Raw genomic sequence first — 20,518 nt, forward strand, 5'->3', positions numbered from 1 at the left:
TACTGATCCTGTGGTTTTCATGTCTGTAACACTTTCCTTCTCTGCCTCACCCTCTCAACTGTAAAACATTTCTTTTTTTCTGTTGCCGCTGTTCCCCTGAGGCTTTAATGTTTACACAGCTTTTTCCATGGCTTTGCTTTGTAAGGACAGAGCCCCAATTAAAGCTCTGATTCTGCAATATTCATGGAAAAAAAATAACACAAGTTCAAAAATTTCTTTTGAAGAGGCTGATTGCTGTTAACCAGCCAGCAAGTTAGTTAGTATATTGCTGATTCTTGTTTTCATCTCTCAGTTTGATTTCATCACTGTAGCAATGAGGTTAGCCATATAAAACTTTTCAAATGAGCAATTTCTGGGGAATAAATATTTATTAAATTGCTGCTTTTGAGCACTGGAATCTGAAATATTTTTTAAAAACTAATCAAAATAACTTGAGAGTGATAAACGCATTCCAGGGATCATAAGGACGGAGGGCTCTAATCAAAGCTGTTGAAGCAGCAGGGCTCCGATATACCACATTGTGAAGGGGGTGGGAAAGAGGGTCCTGGAATCTCACTTAAATCTTCACCTGTGGGAAGGAACCTTTGTAATAAACAGCAGCTCATCTGTCTGCAGCAAGGCAGAAAAAGGTCAACACAACGGCTGTTAGGCCTTTAATATTTTAATTTAGGCAATTATCAAGGGACCACATGTAGAACCTCTTGTCTACAGAATCCACATGAGGGCATGATGATGACTTTATTATCCAAATGACATAAAAAGATACCCTAGCAGGTGTACTCACTTTCTTCAGTAAGAGACACCATCTGACCAGTTTTTATGCCATTATGTTCTTTTTATTTTTAAAAAGGTATATACTTATTCATATATTTGTATTTATATATTTATACTTATATATTTATATATTGTTTCTTATATATTTATGTTTATTTGTATAGCATATTTATTCCAATGGAAAGGTAGTAGCACTCCTGTCACGTATTTATCACTTATTACCTGAATGTGCTTTATCTATGCTTAACTAGGCCCCCCCACTACCTATATCAGCCACATTTAACAGTAGATACTGATGAGAAGGAAATTCAGACACCTCATGCTTACAGAAGAAACGTGCAGTGTATTTCCCAGGTCCCCTTCTTGTAACTGCTAAACCATCCTTCCTCCCAGGATGTCTGCCTATATATAAAGTCAATGCATACATTCTCACATTCAAATCAGAAAAAATTAATTTACCTACTTAGTCCTGGATAAATCCCCTGCCCATAATATTTTTTTTGTAGTATAAAATAAATACATGTATAAGACATGAAGGTATGACTGTACATACTCCACACATACTTGAATTATACTCTGACTTTTGTCTCCAAAATTGCACCTATAATTACGTACAAGTCTTCAGAGGTGCTTTACATACGCATACATGTGCATGTATTTATACATGTATATCACATTTTGACAAAGAAAAAAAAACATATTAAAAGTGCATAATTCAGACCCAGAGTAAGCAGGTTAGTCAGATCTTGAAGTTAACGTAAGGCTTCCGAGGCTACTGACTACGTGCTCCGCCTGCTCTATGTTTCTGTTGATACACAGCATACATACCTACCACTATACAATTTATACTTTTTCCTAAGTACAATATCCTGAAAAACAAAAAATTACAATGAGAATTGAAAATTTCCTTTTAAAAACCCCCACAACTGGAGTACTCCGTAGAAGTTTAATTTTCATAAAATAAACTTAAGATGACTAAAAATTGACAGAGCAGAAAAGAAATACATTTACCATCTTCAGTTCTCCCTGTGGTGCTTATATTTTCAGAGCCTGATAACAGTAGGTGATTTTATAAACTATATGGTGTGACAGAACTTAATGAATATTGGATGAAAAAGAAATCCTAATTCAACAGATACTCGCTATAATGTACTTAACTTGATAAATAATAGCAATACTTATTAGGCCTCCAGCATTTATTTCTGTTTAACATATTTCCTTTCTTATACTCAGTATTTAAAACACCAAAGGCAGGCTATGATTCAAGATCCTACTATACCCTACAGCTCGTCAGTATTACAGCTCCCAACACTTTCATTGCTGTTGTACCACCACTATGTGTTATTACACCAGGACAACAGTAAACCGAAAGATGAAAACAATCTATGTCCCAAGTCCTGCAACGAACTATTAGGGCATCAAATTCTACTTACCAACACATACATGTTCTAGTATTTCTCAGTTGTTTGCCATATCAGAGTCTAGGAGCTTTCTGTTTCTGGTAAGAGTCATTAAAAGACCAGACTGCCCATCCCGCTGGCAAAGAGCAATGCTGGAGCTCTTCAGATAGGGCAGTACACTTGCTACGTTGTGTAAGAGCACTGAACACGAATGCTCACCATCATAACACGGGTTTTTGTGGTTTCCTATCTGAAGCTTCATTATCAAAAATGAAAAAAAAATTATATTTACAAGTAGCATCTTCTAAGGAAATTAGAGACTACATGACACAAAATAGCCAGTATGTTCCTATCTATGGCTAAGAAAAAACCCTCACACAGCCATGTACACCAGTTCCACCAGCTTGAGCAACTGACACACGGGTGCAAGTAGACAACCAGAGCTAACTCAAGACAAAGAAGAGATTAATTGAAAATGTATTTGGCAATACACTACTCGTAAGCCAAACTCACTGTGACACACTACAAGCCTCTGCTAATTTTTTTTAAGCCAACTTGTTGACAATTCTAAAATGCAGAAAACAAACACTGTGGCACAATGGGCCTGTAACACTGAACTTCTTTAGTTATATTAATTTTGTTCTTAGCAGCACGACATTGTCAGGAGAGAAATTAGTTTCGCAGTGGCGCAAAATACGTATTAAGACACCAAACCATGAGTGTCTACATAAAAATAGCTGTTCTATTTTTAATATGACAATAGAAGTAAGCAGAAAGAGCCTAGACACTCCATACGAGCTCCTCAAGCCATTGCTCTGAAGCCTCCAGCGTAATTAAAATTTCCTTCTTCGGTACCACGATGGACCACGTGAAGCGATCAGGCATCTCCCATCCTTCATTTTCAATTCACCTCTCTGCCTAAGCCCAACTCCCAGCCCACCCCGTCTACCTGACAAGTGACAGCCCAATCTGATTAAATGCTTGCAAGGGAGGGGACTCATGGGCCTCCATGACAGGCCAAAAGTGATCACCATGGAGATACATAATTACAGCTGTCAACGCGTCTACTGTCCTGCTGGCATCAATTTGATTGCTCCCAGCAATAATGATAGACAAAGCTTAGTGTGCACTCTCCTGCACCCAATCACTTTATCTATTCCGTGGTCCATTTAGCTGACATGCAACATTCACACAAGCAAATAACAGCAGTAAGCAGAACATTTAAGGCATTTTAATTGTTTTTGCTTTGTATGGATGGCTTACAAGCGCAAATGTTATTACATAAAACTCCTGCTGCAGCATTAATTGAAGAAAGATTTGGTGGGACAAAGACTGTAGGGGGTATAGTTTGTCCATTATCACTTGTACTTTCAACAGGTCTCACGTTTGGAAAATTGCAAATTGCAAAAACTTGCAAGGGCAAAATGTTTGACATCCTGTTAGCTATTACAACATGGTGAAAACTTCTAACAACCACTGGAGTATTCATTATAAATTCTTATTAAACACACTATTTGTTTCATTAAAAAAAAAGTTTAGATACATCCAATGATACCTTTTTCCCTCATCTCCTCCTTAAGATCACATAATGCCTTTTAGATCTTCACAATTTTTTTCTGCTTTCAGGCTTTGAACACAGCATGAAGCCTTAAAGACCAGAAAGGGTCAGGTCCCTTCGGAAAGTACACGGGCAAAAACAATTTAAGAAGCAAAATAAATCATATATCCAATAACATCTCCACATGTAAGATTCCTCCTGTAATCTTTCACTATTTTCCGTGCAAGCAGACTGAATAATCGCATTCACAGATGGTACAATCTTGTCATTCCACTAACTGACACAATGTCATATATATGTGCACTTATGACTTAGAATACCTTGATTTTACAGAAAGGCAGCGTCCTTGTTCTTTACATGCAGTAGAAAACACTATTTGTTAAACAGCCATTCCATATAGTTAGACTGTATCCTGAAACACGTAATAATCAATGTAACAAATTTCCTGTGAAGGCTACGAAGCTAAACAGAAAGAACTGGCAGTTTCTCACTGGTGTCCCCAATTCTCTGTGCTTAAAGAGCTGACTCAACATTTCGTTGCCCTTTCTAATCACCACGGTATTTTTACTAAAGCTATGTTTGAAAAACTTAAGCTGAAAGTTATGTTCTATAACAAAATATTTCAACATATACTAGTTTCCTGTTATACCCAATTTGAATATTTTAAGCCCAGTTTGGAATTGCACATTTTTAACCAGTTTTTCAGGTTGCACAAATAAGTATTGCCGTGTCCTGTCCCCGCCCCAGCAAAAAGCTGCAAAAAAAGGTCTGATTTACAGAGCTGCTGGTACTTATAGTCTCTGACTATAAAAGAAACACTCGGCACCCATGAAAACCAGAACCAAGTTACTTACACTTGGCACGTGCAATGGTTCCTGATACTGAGACAGTTTACCAATGGATGGCAGGCCAAAAGATTTGTAGGGGTCCTGAAAGAAAATTCAACATGAGAAAGCGTTAAGCTTTTACAGATGCAGAGAAGATAATATCAAAAAGCTTGAAGTCTAACAGAAACCACTGCTGGAATAACTTTGTTTTTTTCCCCAGAATTACTTGTGTTGAAGTACATTTCTTCATCCACCCACCCCTGAGACTCCAAAATAAAGCAACTAGAAGTATATAAATTCTCTTGCATCACAGTCAAAAAGCAGGAAAGAAGTGCTCTGCACATGTATACCATCAAAACATACAAAGATGACATTTTCATTTGCTACTCTGTGTCTTGCAAGAAGGACAGGAAAGTATTTAGAAGGGTGGAGTTGAGAAGAAAGCATAAGGAAAAAAACTTCAGAGATAAAAAGGCCAGTTAGAAATTCAATTGTCTTAAGAAATCAAACTGACCTTTACGCCTTTGGAAATCTCCTACATAATGCAATAGCAATATAAACAGCAAATAAATACATGGCCTACAGAATCACCAAACTCACAAAGTAGTTGGCTCCATTACTTATAAACATGAGGATTCTAAGTCAACCACAAAAAAAAAAAAAAAAAACCCCAAGCATCAGTTACTCGAGGGTAAAGCCTAGTCATACTCAAAATAGCTCCCATGCCAATCACAGGGCACATATTTATTCTTTATCAAAATAGTTCATATAACCTGTAATCAGTAGAGCACGTTGAAGACTAAGTGCATGTCATGAAGAGAAAAAAAAACCACAACGTAAAGTAAGATGCTCTAAGTCACAAAAGCCACGACAGTTAAGCGAGGGGAAAAACATCAAGGTGCTGAATTATTTTTGAAAAGCACGGTTCCCTAAAATGTTCCTCTAAAAGTGAAGGAAGCTAAGCATCATGTTTTAATTAACAAATCTTGATTTTCATGTATCAAAAATGACAGCAAAAAGACATTACCTTGAAATGCCCTAAACATGCTTGAAAATGGGGTTTTAGTAAGCTTTTTTAAGGTGACAGAATCATACTGTAATTACAAAGTTGTTGTCTTGGAGTGCGCTTTGAAATTTTGTCCTATGAACTGTAGTTTCAGAAGATATATAACTTGCTTTTTCAGTAACCTATTAAAATGTTTTAGTACAACAACAAAAATTATGTAAGCCATTGAATTTCAACTGTCTTTAAGAAAACAAGTTTCAAGTACACAAGTTAAGAAACCTGGAAACAGTAGTTAACTGTAGCAAATTACTCCAGTGCTGCATCATTAAATGTGAACAGAACATAAAGCAAATGCCCTTAGAAAATAAGCCTTAGTTATCTCTTTTACCACTTTCAGAGAAGGTGGTATGTTGAAATACATACTATACTTTGAATTAAAAAAATAAAAATTCTACAATTACACAAAAGCTCATTAACCATTTGTGTCACATGCTCTAAATTGTGACTTTCACACGATATTCCTTGACTTCAGCTCTGTATCCATCTACACCTGGGTATTAGTACTCCACAATTCAACCACCTTCCCTCCTCCCCATTACCGCTCATTTACCTCAGCATAAACTCGACATTCAACCGCCCAGCCGTTGATGGGAATATCAGCCTGTTTGTGCCTGAGAGGGTAACCCTTAGCAACACGGATCATTTCTTGGACTAAGTCCAGGCCGGTAATGCATTCTGTGACGGGATGTTCAACCTGCAAGGTCAAGAACTGTCAGTCAGTAGGTAACAAAAACAACTTTAAAAAAATCTGCTCTCCCTGTAAACAGAGATAAACAAGAAATTAGACCAGAAAAGAGAACAGACAAAGAATAGATTTTCATCTTGGTCTTCCCTCCTCCACCCACCCCACCCCCACAAAAAAAAAATATCTACTTGACAAACTCCAGCAACCACCTTCTTTGCAGGGAAAGCCCAAAAAATAAAATAATTAGCAGATCACAATAACCAGGAGCAGCATACAAAAGGAAAACTATAGAGAACACCTAGGAGGGCTTGGGGTTTGTTTTTTTTTTCTTTTCCGTTTATTTTACAAATTCAAATGCACCTGGTAATGATGAGTTAATTTGCCTTTGTTCAGAAGCTTTTCCCATTTGACTTTGTTTTGAAAAGACTCACACTGTAGTCATAAATATATTTTAACTGAAAAATCTCAAAGTAGCTGATAATCAACCCATTCTGCTACACTTAACATGGCACATACAGGAGCCGCTTACAATTTTCCATAGAACTAGCCTACCCTAAATCTCACCCGTTCGCCTGCTTTCACTAACCTGTCCTGACAAGCAACCAGATTAGCGTAATCTTGCATCAGCGCAGTGTAGCAGAAATGAGCAGATGGATCCTTCAATTTTTTTTTTTTTTTTTCGCCCCCCCCCCCCCCCCCCCAATCCTCCAGACTTATCTGGTTAGTGCTTAGCATGCACAATAGCTGGGCTGGACCAGCAGAGTCGCTCTGCGCTCTCAGCAAATTGCTGCTAACGGCTTTGGATGATGCTGCCATGGGAATACCCGTCGTTCACACTAAGCCCAGCATGTGCGTACAAGCATGCACGCATGTGCGCGCATATGCACATACGTGCTTTTTTTCCCCCCTTGGAATGGGAATAGAAATTTACACATTTATTAACTTCGAAAAATCTTTAACTACACATAGTACAGTAAAAAAATACCTAAAGACAGGAGGGGACACTGTATAGATGAAGTAAGAGAGAAGCATGCTAAAAGCATGCTCTTCAGAGAAAGCTGTAAGACCTTCCATACAGAAAATATGACAGAACTGCTATTTTAAAATGTTTGTGTTCCAAGGGCCAAAACACCCTAAGAAAACTTAGCACTTCAGAATGGTTTCGCTATCATGAGAGGTCATACTACGTACATTTCGCAACACCGGAAAAGGTCAGTAACCAAACTACTTGTCTGTCTTCCTTCAACTACACTAGTATTAAGGAAAACATTTAGTCATTATAATAATCTTGTGGCTTTATCAGAACAAGAAGATGCTTTGGTCTTTAAGAAAAAAGCTTTGTAAAAATAAACAGATGGCATCCATAATTAGCCCTGTGTGTGCTGTGAGTTTGTTTAGAGTTTCAACATTTTAAGATGTTTTGACATAATTTTAACGACAAATCATCACTGAAACAAGCACCTATTCTTTGAAGGATAAAAGTGACATTGAAATGGGAATCCGATTATACAGTTTAAGGATGTACCTTTGGGATTCAATCTTGATTCTACCTAACACGTAATATTCTCCAGCATGTCAAGCTTAACAACAGTATTTGGAGAATCTATGAAACATCTCAGTGTCTACCCTGCAGTGCTAAATTGACACAATTCACTTTCTATTAAGACTTGAAGTTTCTATTAAAACTCCTTAAGTTTGAATAGAACGTTACTTATCACATTCATATTGGGACAACAGAGCTTATTCTCTTATTTTGGAATTTAAGTTTTAAAAAATTACCTTCGAGTTTAGAACATGTTTGGAATTCTAACGTTCCAAGCAATTAAAACACAATATTTTTTTTTCCTCACAGACATTTGCATTATTTAGTTAAACTGTCATTTTTCTTGGATTGCAATTGGCATTCCAGATTCAATAGCTTCGTTGTTGTTTTCTGCTTTATTGTTGATGATCAAAATAGGATGGAATGTTTCTGGAAAGAAAAATATTTTTGTTGTTTGGTTCTTACAACTCACAAACATTTATTTAATCCATTCTTCAATACAGATCTTTGACTTGGTCAATATTTTCTTCTGTTTCTTCAAAATACTCCCTTTGTGTCTGCACACAAAACAGCATTCAGAAAGTATGACAAGGAAATTTTTTTCAGGGGTTTTTTTGGGGTGGGGAGAAGTTGTTCTGCTTTCTTTTAGGACTGTGCTTCAACTAGTGCTATTTAGGCATAATGTAGACAGTACCAATCATATCACTAATTTTTGGGTAACATACATTTAAAATGCATTTTTAGTATACATTAAGACCATCAGATCACCAAAATGGGGTAGAAAATAATTCTAACCTTGAAATCCTGGTCAACTTATCTGCAACTTTAGCCTTTCGGTGAGGTGCACAGCTCAAACTGCACTTGTTTTACCATTCGCAGATTTCTTTTGGCAAGGGGAGGTGCAGGAGGGGAGCAGTATTTTTAGCATGATACAGAATATGCTTCAGCATACAGTACAAAAGGATATTAACAAAGCAGTAATGCCATATCCTGGTTCAACAAGCACCCTGCAATGAGGTTCTGGAGGTGCAAGAATCCTCCCACAGAGAGATACATGCAGGAGCTGAAATTAAAGCTCTAATCTTTTACAAAGCAAGGAAGGATGGGGGTAGAAGTGAAGAAATTAGACCGCTCCCTCCCCTCCCAAAAAAAGATGACAGGCACCATCATTCCTTACTTATGAAAGCTCTAGAATAACTGTCACAGCTATTTAACTAAGGTAACCGTTGTATCTATTTTTAAATCTGTATTAAAAACCAGGCTTTAAATGTTTTCCTATTTTACTTTTCAGCTTTCTACTTCAAGTGTCACTCTTGTTTTGCCCACCTGTTGTATTTTCTTCTATTAATTTTATGCTATACCTCTTCTCCGTCAACAGCCTCAGCATCTATAAAATGGCAAGTAAAGTCAAGGACTACATTTTTGAAGAAATGAATGCAAGTACAAAGGGAGTTGAATCACACTCAATTGATCAACTTCCAGCTTTGGGCCATACTCAGATTTTGTAATCAGCTAATCCAAGACCTTGCCAGTGAAGCCCCCGTCAATAAGGTAAGAGCACATGGTGGTATGGTTATACGATAGCGGGTAAATTCACACGTTATCTCTGTCCTTAACACAAAGGGCAAAACCAGACATGTCTGTAGCAAGCAATATACAGATCATTGCTATATCAAGGCAGCTGTACCTTATTCTCAACAAGACAAGCAGAAAAATTGATCAGCAATAACTCCCAATTAGTCAGCTGCCAAAAGTATCACTTTTATTATCAGTTCCTTTACTGGTCATAAACAATTTACAACAAATCATCATTTCAATGCATTTCAGTACAATACATACCTCTTTAAAAAGTCTTACTCCTCACTTTATGATCCACAAACACATCTTTCTCTGAAAAAATGCCACTTACGTTCCTGCTTTCAAGTCCACAAAACCATAGCTGTTATGGCCAGCAACACCCATATGGGGTAAAGGGAAAGTGCTTCCCCTTCATACTGGATCTGCTCTTCTTCAGACACCTCTCAGCAATCAGGTTCCCTATGAGCATCACAAGTGGTTTTGCTTCCCTTATCTCTTTCAGTTTATACAGCAAGCGACACTGGTGAAAAAGCCTGGAAGAAGATCCAGTATATAGATGGTGAAGCAGGTACAAAAGAGCTAGGGGAACCTGCAACATCACAGTGCAGTTAGCATCCATCCCCAGAACAGCATGGAGAGGCTGCTAACTCTCATCTTGCTCTGTGACTGCCAACGGTCTTAAAGCTTTACCACACTGGGGCTCATCCACAGCTACACACACAGTTGTGCAAGTTTGGAGCTTAAGAATTAAATGAGCAATGACTGCTTCCCTTATATTCAGGGGAATAATTTCAGGCCACATTTTTCTCAAGACCATTAAGGTACTCAGATCTAATAGCAAACGCTTCTGGATACTCTCAGAGATTGCTCTTGCCCCTGTGTGCATAAGGCATCAAGTTACTAACACACCAGTTGGAGCATTCAAGCAGACCATAGCGGCCAAGAAAATCTGAAGTTCAGTAGACTTAAAACTACAGCCTGTGTCACCCCTGCTACTGTAAATCCCTAGCTGGTGTCATATACTCCTTTACATTCAGATAAATAATCTCAAAACTAACTTTCAACATATACCTCAGTTTCCAGGAAACATGATTCACCTGGAATCCCATGGGCTTTTCTGCGGCAGCCAAATCCAGTATCAACTGACCCAAACCCATCAACTTACAGATGCTCCTCAGCTCCCTTTTATTTCAGTAAGCCTGGGTTCTGTTTCGGAGAACTGAACAGCAACAGAGGTGCACGCATGTTCTGTTCTTTAGGCATGCCAGCTTCCTGACTACTATGAGCAGGAGCACTCTGGGGTCACAACTTTCCACAAAATAGTTCACAACAGCCATCTATATGGGGTTTGGGGGCACATAGTAAAAAATAGCTTTTCAAAAAGGCTGCTGGAGTACAGACAATGTTTTGATTAACGTACAGAACAATTGGAAAGCACACAGGAATACGTAACAGGCAATCTCCTAGGTTGTCCTTTTCTATAGACATAGTACATAATATGAGTTGCTGCTTATTTTCTGATTTATTAGTATGTGACTGAAGAACTGAGAGCAACCAGAACTACAAAAATTTCCATAAACTAAGACACTCAGGTGGACTTCTTTTACTGTTTCTTAAGATGTTGCAGAAATAAAAACTAATGCACAGACATTTGGTACCAACTAATTATTTAATAACAGCATATAACAATTTAGAAAAATATTTAATTTACTTCAAATTCAGTAATTTGACACAATTTCCTTTCCACTATATACTCCACATAAAAAAATACAGAAACTTACACCCACAAACCCTACGCTTTCTTTCCTAAAGATACAATTCCTGCTTTCACTGTATTTAGTAGCACTATTAAAGCCCTCTGAGTACTTCGTTCAAGGTGGTTCTGGTCAGGCTGCAGCCATTCTTGGGTTTTCTTCACATCAAACTCACCGAAGGAAAGAAACTAATGTACCCTTTGAAGAATGCTCTTTTGTTTCTCTCCTTATTAAAAATGGAGGGAAGCCGCCTTTTTCTCTACTTTTTTTAATAGTATTCTATGATAGTTATGGGGTAATGTTGTCTCTAAGATATCACTCCATGCCCTGGCGGCACTGTTAATGGCATCTTTCAGATTCAATGACTTACACAAACAATGTCGTTCTCTTCTGTCAACAACAATTAGCAATGCTTTTCTGTAGTTCTTTTGGGAAGCCTGAAAAGCAGACAACCAGTAGCTACATAATGGAAGTTGCATTAGGAGGCAAGAATGTGGCAAAAATCTGGTTAACTGTTGTCGGCTGACCCTCTTGTGTGAAGAAGTGTTGTTTGGCAGCAAAATTACCTTTTCTTTCGGTTCTAAAAATGGCCATGAACAGCTGGTATAAACTGTGTGCAGAATGGATTCTGGTGGGCTTAGGGGATTGGTAATGGGATAAGAGACCTTTCACCTTTAGGTCAGTAGTTCAAATTCAGCCCAGGTTAGCAGCAATTGAAAGTCTTTACCATCTGACACTGTTTGTTAGACTATTTAAAATGACTGAAGCAAAGTGTCACAGTAAAACAAGATTCCAGTATTAAGAAATATGAAGAGTCTCAGCAAACAGCCGCAACAGCCGCTTGAGACTTTCCTTTGAAATCTCGCCATTCAGACTTTGTGGAAATCTACTCCTCTAACTCCTGACAGCCCCTTTCACTGCTCCCATACTCCTGCCCACCTACCACAATTCATCCCCCAGGCAGCTACGCGCACCGAGACAACAAAACCACCTCTCAGGTCCGCTACGGACACCGAAGTCACCACCCCTCTGTGGTTTTAGCTGGTGATCCAGACTCAGCTCCTCACTTTGCCATTTATATTTTGCTGCTGCTGTTTATATAGTGCAGCTACAGTATTTTCCTTCTTCACCGAGCAAACGTGTAGCAGGTGCTGCCTAATGATGTGCGGCAGAATACAGATATCACTAAGAGACTGTTAAAACCAGGAGTTTATAAACGGTGGCGTTCTCATCACCAACAGGATTTCTCCATACTCCTAGTTGTTTCCCAACCATGCTTTTTATACTTTCATGAGTGAACAACCAGATGAAAAGGGAGGTAGAAAGAGACACATCGCATGTAAAAAATTCTTCCTCTGACTTTTACATCAGGCACAGCCAGTTTTGTACAAAGACAAAGCTCTGGAATGTGACGTTTTCCAGAGGTCAGTAAAATCTGATGAAAACACTGAAAGTGAGGAACAGAAATCTTCACAGTGGGTAATGTTTTATGGGTGTGTGGAAGTTTATTTACATTCGCTTTATACCTTAGAATCAAGTTACTTTAAAAGAACTTGAAAATATTTACATAAAATAAATACTCTCTCTACAATTAACTGTAAAATAAAAGCATACTGATACGCCATTTGCTTTCAGTAGGTCTCCTGTAAGCACATCAAAATTAACTTTTAATCCCTAAAAAGTTGTGACAAAAACATTCAAACTGTCACATGAGGAGAAAACACACTGCTACTCAAATTACCATATTTCTCAAACTCCACTGTGCTGAATACAGTCTATACAAATGATCTTTTCAATTAGGTTGCTCTAAGCAAATTTGATCATGTTTTGAGGAGGAAGGGAGTGCTATTTATTTATTTAAACCGCACAACACGTTGCGGAGGCAGCAGGTTGGGAACAGACCTTAGACACATGCATACAAATTGTATTCAGGGTAAGTGCTCTCTTCACACTGCTCGTCGCACTTTTCTCATCTCTCCTCAAACCAACGAGAGATGCTTCTCATATGAAGGTACTACAAACTTGTAGAATATGTGACATTTTCCCTTTGCTGTCACCTATTGATTCACCTGTAAGAAGCTTAGCCACACTGCGCACCCGTATGTTAACATATTCATTCTTTACCGACTGTAGACTCTCCTCCTATAAAGAGCAACATTTTCTAATCTTCCAGTGAAAAGCAGAAGAGACTTTTCTGGCGAAAGTCAACATTCCTGATGGTAGCACGAGAAGTGGACTTTGCCACAAATTTTAAATTAGAAAAGCTATCATCAGTCTAAGGGGTCAGAAACTTTTTATTTATTTCAAAGCTCTTGTTTGGCTATTTTGGACTATGACTGCCTTTGATTAGGCTGATGACAACTAGGTAACACAAAGCACACCACAGCATGAGCAGCTATAAAGAGTTAGATATTAAAAATCTGGTCTGCCTCAACAATCCTAACAGTGGTAAACTGCCTGAAAACCACTCCGAAAGTGCCCTAAATGACAACATACAGAAGTTTTCTCAAGGCTGCTAGGGCAGCCATTTCTACTTTTTCTTGTGAAAAGCAAGAATAACTAGTTTTGCTGTGCAATCATCCAGTCTCATGTCTCACACTTATCATCTAGCCTCTGAAAGATGGCAGAGCAGCAGATACAACAAAGTACATTGCCAACAGCAAAGAATAAATCATTCTAGCTGAATCACTTGGAGGCAGTGAAACATCTGTAACAGATTTGTGTAGCCTACATGATACACAATGGAGCTGATTCACCAACTTTTTTCTACTTTCCAACCTCATATTGTATTGCAGCAACGCTCAAAAATTAAATAAAATATAAACTTCCTGTAAGGTGCTACTTATACTTTTTTTGCAGAACTATGTAGCAAAGAGTTCCCAAATATTTCCTATATTCCCAGAGTTCCCCAAAAAGACAGCCAAATAATAATCCAACTCTCAATTACTGCAAAATAATTTACAAAAAACACTGGAAGATATCTGACAGATACACCAAAGGGAGGGAGAGGAGAAATCAGCAGGCAGTACGAAGTATCGGATGTGGTTTAGTTAGCTTAACACAAGTATATTCTAAGTCTGCATGTAAAGTAAAAAGGGTACAGTGATCTAATTAGAGATTGCTGAAATGTTAAAACAGACACAGGAAATTGCATAATTTAGTCGACATGTTCTGATGATGCTGACAGGTAGCTGCATCTGTAAGTGCACACTAGCAAAGACCTTAGGAGCATCATTTATGGATCAGATGTCCACCATTTAGGAAAGTTCTTCCAACTGCAGAGCGTTCAGCAATAACAGGGTAGATGAGCATCTTAGCCGCTGCTCAGAATTAGGAGATGCAAAAGGAAAAGGCTAAGCAATACAGGGACATCCAGAGTCTCTCCTGGTTCTGAAGTTAAATCTGGACAAGCTTCATTAGAGTTTCTATGTTTGGCTCAATAGAAGGGAGGAAGAACAAGATGTTAGTTGCATAACTGTTAGCTGAACAGAAAGTAAAGCTTGAGACCTGGAGAAGTGACAGATCAATGGGGTAAGCCTGGGGAAGAATCAGAGAAAATTACTACTCTCCAGCCTCAAGCAGAAATGCTAATTAGAGACAATACACAGTCAGGATAGAGGAATTAGAGAATATCTACTCAAGTACTGTAAATTAAGATTAGCAAATTTCTTCAAGAGTTGGAAAGAATGAGTCTGCTATTATAGGGGACTGTCAAACTGCTTAGGCTGTATTTCAAAAGGAGTCTTTAAAGTCCTTAAAGATGGAATTGTGAAAACTTTCTTACCACATATGTGGAGACCTCTACAACTAGGTAAGTTTGAGTTTTGGGACTTTGAACACCACTATGCATTGCAGGGGGAAAGACACCACAACACAGCAAAGATAACATCTTAAAAACAAATCACAAAAGGAATCAAGTCCAAGGATACTCCATCACTAATTCCATTTAGAAATTGATAGAATATAATGTACTACAGCAAGGAAATGGTTTTGAACTTCTGGTGGGGTATGCAGAAAACAATAAATTAACTTTCTTCTATGTAAACAAGAACACAGTCACTAAAAAGTGTTCTCTCAAAACCTACAACATTGGAAAAAACGTAAAGCATATGATCAAAGAGACAGAAATTCTTCATAATATTTTAATGAACTGTACATCATCATTAACCATCACCCTCTCTGAGTCTAAAGGCAGACCAGATCATACCTAGCAAACACCTAGCAAAAACGTGTGAAGTATAACTGTCATGACCAAGTGAGAAAAGGAGGATAAAGATGATGGAATTTACTTGCTTACAAGTTGAACTTTCTTACTGTCTTTAAGAATGATATCGAGACTTTAAGTTATGTGCCTGTTTTCTTAGATTATGATCAGAAATGCATTATAACAGTCAAATAAGATGTAGAGGGGGTTTTCCATAAAACAGGTTGTCCATACATTTGCAGTGTAGATTATAACATCTACTACAGACTACACGAGTCGTTACAAAAACCCTAAACTATGTCAGCATGCTTTTTACACACTTGCATTCCAGTCACAATTTCAATCATATGCGGATTGCTGGTGTTTTTATTGCCAATATACACATATAATATTAATCACCCTCCTAGAGAAACTCAGCAAGTGATCAAAGTATAAAACAAAATAAAAAAGAAAGTCCAGGGACCACTGGGGAAAAGCATCAGAGCACAGTGGCTAGCCACTTACTGTGAACTCACAGTGGCACTTAACAGTGACCTCTTGCAAGGTCCTTAGGTCAAGTGTAACAAAGAGCGAAAGCTCCAAATGCTTACTTGAGTGCTGTGCAAGGGCTCACTGCTGCAAAGTCTTGTATAGGCAGGCTTAACTGAGTAGATCTTTTAAAAGTTCAGTGGGAAGTGCTCACGTGCGTCAAGTTAGTTATGTGTAAGTCTTTGCAGGAGCAGACCCCTAAGTATGGAAGGAGGTTATGTTCTGTTTTTTTAAATAACACTTTTCTGAATCTGTAGAGCTGTTTTTCTTACCTGAAGTCTAGTATTCATTTCCAAGAAGTAGAAATTCTTACTGGAGTCCACAAGGAATTCTACTGTTCCAGCAGAGGAATATTTTACTGCTTTGGCAAGAGCTACTGCTTGTTCCCCCATTGCTCTTCGAGTTTCAGGGTCTAGAAAAGTGCTACAATACAAAAACAATGCTTTTCTTTAGTTAAAAAAACCAATAATTTCATCTTCTGCTTAAACTACCACCAAAAGAGGGACAATATCATTATTTAACTTATGAAAACATGTCTAGACTGTCAAATGTGTGCCTTTACATTTATATTGCTCCTAAACAGATATACTGCATGCTTTGCAATTACTGCTAATGTACAGGAAATTCAGAATAAATAACAGTATTCTCTAAAATATAAAACAACAGAAGACAACTTTGTTAGAACACTGAGATCTCTAATAAAGCAAGTTAAACAAAAATAAAAACATACAAATCCATGATATTTTAGAAGGCATATCTATTTGCCAAAAAACTGTAACTAAACAAATGGAAATATGAATGTCAAAACACAAGACATGAAGTCTAAAGGAAATTTGTTTTCTGACTCTGAATTAAAACAGTGTGGCCATTTCATTGATATTCTATGCAATAAAGAAGTTTTGGAAATTAACGAAGCATTTATTTGGGCTTCTTATGTGAATAAGATTGCAATGATGAAAATGTGGGCATTCATAATATTTAATTAAAATATCAGGACTCAAACCTTCATATGCTGTATTTCCTCTCTCACCTTTACTTGTAAACTGAAGAATAGTTATCCACATTTATTAATTGCAATTCATTCCTTTCCACAAATCCTGGACACACTCAAGGGCACCCAAAGAGCAGCTCAGCTACCACCTGGGGAGCCACCATGAACACTACCCAAATGCCAAGCCTTCTGATTCTAGGGGCACACCATGCCACATCCACTCATCCAGTGGATCGAAAGATTCAGGAAGGTACATATCCCCTGCTTGTTACTCTCCTCTATACTGCAAATTCAGATTTAGATTAACCTATGCAGATTATTAATTTAGAGCTAGAGAAGTTTCTGTTGCTTTCCATTAAAGCTGTGAAGTTGTTTGTCCCTCACCCTGATACACTGATCTTCAATGAAAGACAACGTGTAGCTGTTCATCTTATACGAGCTTATAAATATACTTATTATTATTTCTGCAGTGACTTATATCAGACACAAAGTACTTTTAAAATGACAGCTGAGTTAAAGGAATAGGAAGTCATTTCTACCTTACCTCTAAATTACTGTTTAAACAGAAAATACGTATTTCTTGAGGTGTCCTCAAGAGAGAGTTCTAATTCTGCAGAGGAGCAATCAGGAGCCTCCACGTACCTGAAGGTACCTCCACGTACCCCAAAGTCAGTGAAGCTCCATCTGGGGCCCAGGACTGCACTCAGACAGAAGCCAGTGCTGGGTCAGGACTTACTATGGGGTTTTTTACCAAGACCTGAACTCGCAGAAGAGCTAGAGACTTCTGCCACAAAAAGCCATATTTGACATGACACAAAAAGTGAGGAAATATCTAGGCAAACTGGGAAACAACAGAATCCTCTTCTTTACAAGAAAAAGTACTACTTAGCACCTCCATCCTTCCAGTGTGTACAGGCAGATCCTGATGGATGGTAGGGTAGGCATTTTCAGAATTTAGGAAAAAATTTCTTTCTTGGCAAACAACGGGATCAACAGGAAAAGGAAATCAAGTCTGATCCCAAGAAAGCTATCAGATCCTACAGCAGATCAAAGGCAAAACCAGTGTCATACCTTTCAAAAATAGGTACTGGCAATGTAGAAGAGTTTCATAATATTTCTTATTTTGATTCAATAAGAGGAAAATACATTACACAAAATCAACAATCTATAATTCAATTTGGGGTTTCTGCAGGACTTTGATCAGGAAAGGTCAAGGAGTGGCTTATGAAGAACAGAACCTTTTCAATGTCAGCTTCGTACTCTATTTCTAGAATGACTATTATTACTTCTGATATGGATGAAAGACAGTTACTCCCCTTTATTACAGTGGTGTCTTCCCTATGTTTGTTAAATGTAGGTCTGAGATTTCTCTGTTCACCTCCTGGTGTAGCCAAAGAATGGAACAGAGGTGTCACACTGCTAAACTTGATCTCTGCCACGTGGTTAAGCTTTATACTCTAAAATGACTGGATCATCCCTGCAATCAGCTAGGTTAATTAACCAAAGTTTTCCTATTCCCCTCAGGTGCTTTACCTTTCATATACATTGTTTCTCTCTTTTTTAACAATGCACCTTTTACAACTGAAATAACTCTAATCCAATCTAATTAGATGTTCACTTGATAACCCAGCATTTTAAACCTGACTTCAAATCCCTCTCACACATATACCTGTTACACTATCAACTAAATAGCTCCTCTGGCAGCACGAAGGCTGCAAAATAAAAAGGATTTGTGAGATAAAAGCACCAAAAAGAGAAAATAAGATCAGACCTGACATTTCACTCATAAGACCTTCTTCAAGCTATTGTCAAATTGATCAAAGACAATACAGTTGGTTTGTTCCATTGTTTCTACATCCAGAGAGATGACCACATGGACAAGATGTTACCTTTCCACTTCTAGTTCATCAGATAATGTTTCCCAAAATATCTCCATCACCTTCACTCACAGCTAAGGTTGAGATTTTGAAAGGTACAGACAGTTACACTGTCAGTGGAAATTTACTGCTCAGCTTAGACAAAAAAAAATCATCAATAACGTTTACACTACCTCTGAAGATACCATTACACTAGGAGAAAATGGGATCTTCATTTTCCAAATGTCAAGGTCAGCTTACCTGCTCTTAGGAAATAGTTAGGCATACTGTTTGTTTAAAAAATTACTTACCTTCAAAAAGCATTCTCCTTTGTGATATCTCTTATGTACTACCACACCGCAGGCATAAATACACTAAAGTATTTGAGAACAGTTTTGCCTCCACATCTAAACTGTGCCCACCTATGAATCATGTACACAGTCACAAACCTGACAGGCTCCTGTTTCTCTTAACTCCAAACCCTTCAAGGATCTCTAGACCAAGTGATAGGAAATGTAGAGTCTGACATACATACATACATGCAGCACAACTCTAAGGAGAGCTTGTACATGGAGTCTAGCTCAATAACATACCTTTCTGCTAAGTTCTTGTCTATATGCATTCATGCAAATTGTCAGTGCCTTCAAGCAGCACCTTGGCAGTTAACCTGGAATATGATCCTGAAGTACTACGCATCATACTGAGATCTTTCAGAGATAGCTTAGTGCTTGGAGAAAGTGAAAGAAGCTGCTGTCTGTGCACCTTCCAAGCACAGACACATTCTTGAGAAAAGCTAACAACGGAGCATGTAAAAAAAGGTCACAAAAATAGTTTGTTTCATTCGTATGCTAATGCAGTCACTTACTGGTAAACTAGCCTCCCTTTTAAATCTCCTGCCTCTTAAATCTTTCTGTCACAGACAGAAATGGAAACAAATATTTTTGTCCTTGGAACTGAAACTGAAAGAACATCTTTCAATTTAAAAAGAGACCACAAAACTAACATCTAGGATAGATAAGGCAATCTCAACTCTGAATGTATTCAGCTAGGAAGAAAAAAAAAAATCATAAATTATTTCCTGCCTGAGATGAAACTCAGGAAAACTTTGGGAAATTGTTGAGAGACTGTCTGAAGAATCACCTTATTTGGAAAGTCTTGGATGCAAAGGTTTAATCCAAAGGACACGGAATCAGTGGAGAAAGTAGAGACAACAAAGGAGGCAGCTAGCAAATTCTAACGACTTGCTCATTGTGGATGCTAATATGGATCTCGTATGCTGGTACAGAGGTCTTTGTAAAGCATGTTCCACAGAATATTGTCCAAACAGAAGAAAAAAAGGTTATGATTCACTCCCAGCCATTGTCTTTTATCACGTGGGCAAGTTCAATGACAAATTTTCCTTCCTTGTATTTCTGACTGCTCTCAAAAGCATGTTCATATTTTCATCTAGGAGCGGTTTTACAGTTTTCACAATACATATCTGCTACAGCATGTAAACCTGTTCCATCATTACTTGCCCAGGAAACACTTGAAAGTGTAGAGAGAAGGTTTAACGCTCAGTATCCTGAAGCTCAACATTTTAAGATATCATAGTTAAGAGACCACAGTTCGAATACTGCATTCAGTTTTGGGCCCCTCACTACAAGAAAGACATTGAGGTGCTGGAGCATGTCCAGAGAAGGGCAAGGAAGCTGGTGAAGGGTCTAGAGCACAAGTCTGATGAAGAGCAGCTGAGGGAACTGAGGTTGTTTAAG

At 38.0% G+C, this 20,518-nt stretch overlaps 1 protein-coding gene across 2 annotated transcripts in view; it reads right to left on the reverse strand.

Annotated features, from left to right (window-relative positions):
* Positions 1-20,518, reverse strand: part of PCCA (propionyl-CoA carboxylase subunit alpha) — a 302,667-nt gene that overhangs the window by 161,230 nt on the left and 120,919 nt on the right. For both annotated transcript variants that reach the window (XR_012833141.1, XM_075740848.1), the window contains exons 12-14: positions 16,190-16,340; positions 6,176-6,319; positions 4,587-4,661 (exon numbers count right to left, since the gene is read on the reverse strand). Coding sequence is in view for 1 of the 2 variants with exons in the window: in XM_075740848.1 (XP_075596963.1) it covers positions 4,587-4,661; positions 6,176-6,319; positions 16,190-16,340 (370 nt within the window). In the remaining variant the exon portion in view is untranslated. The remainder of the gene's footprint in view (positions 1-4,586; positions 4,662-6,175; positions 6,320-16,189; positions 16,341-20,518) is intronic.

Source organism: Balearica regulorum, chromosome 1 (assembly GCF_011004875.1).
Source record: "Balearica regulorum gibbericeps isolate bBalReg1 chromosome 1, bBalReg1.pri, whole genome shotgun sequence".
NCBI classification, from domain to species: Eukaryota; Metazoa; Chordata; class Aves; order Gruiformes; family Gruidae; genus Balearica; species Balearica regulorum.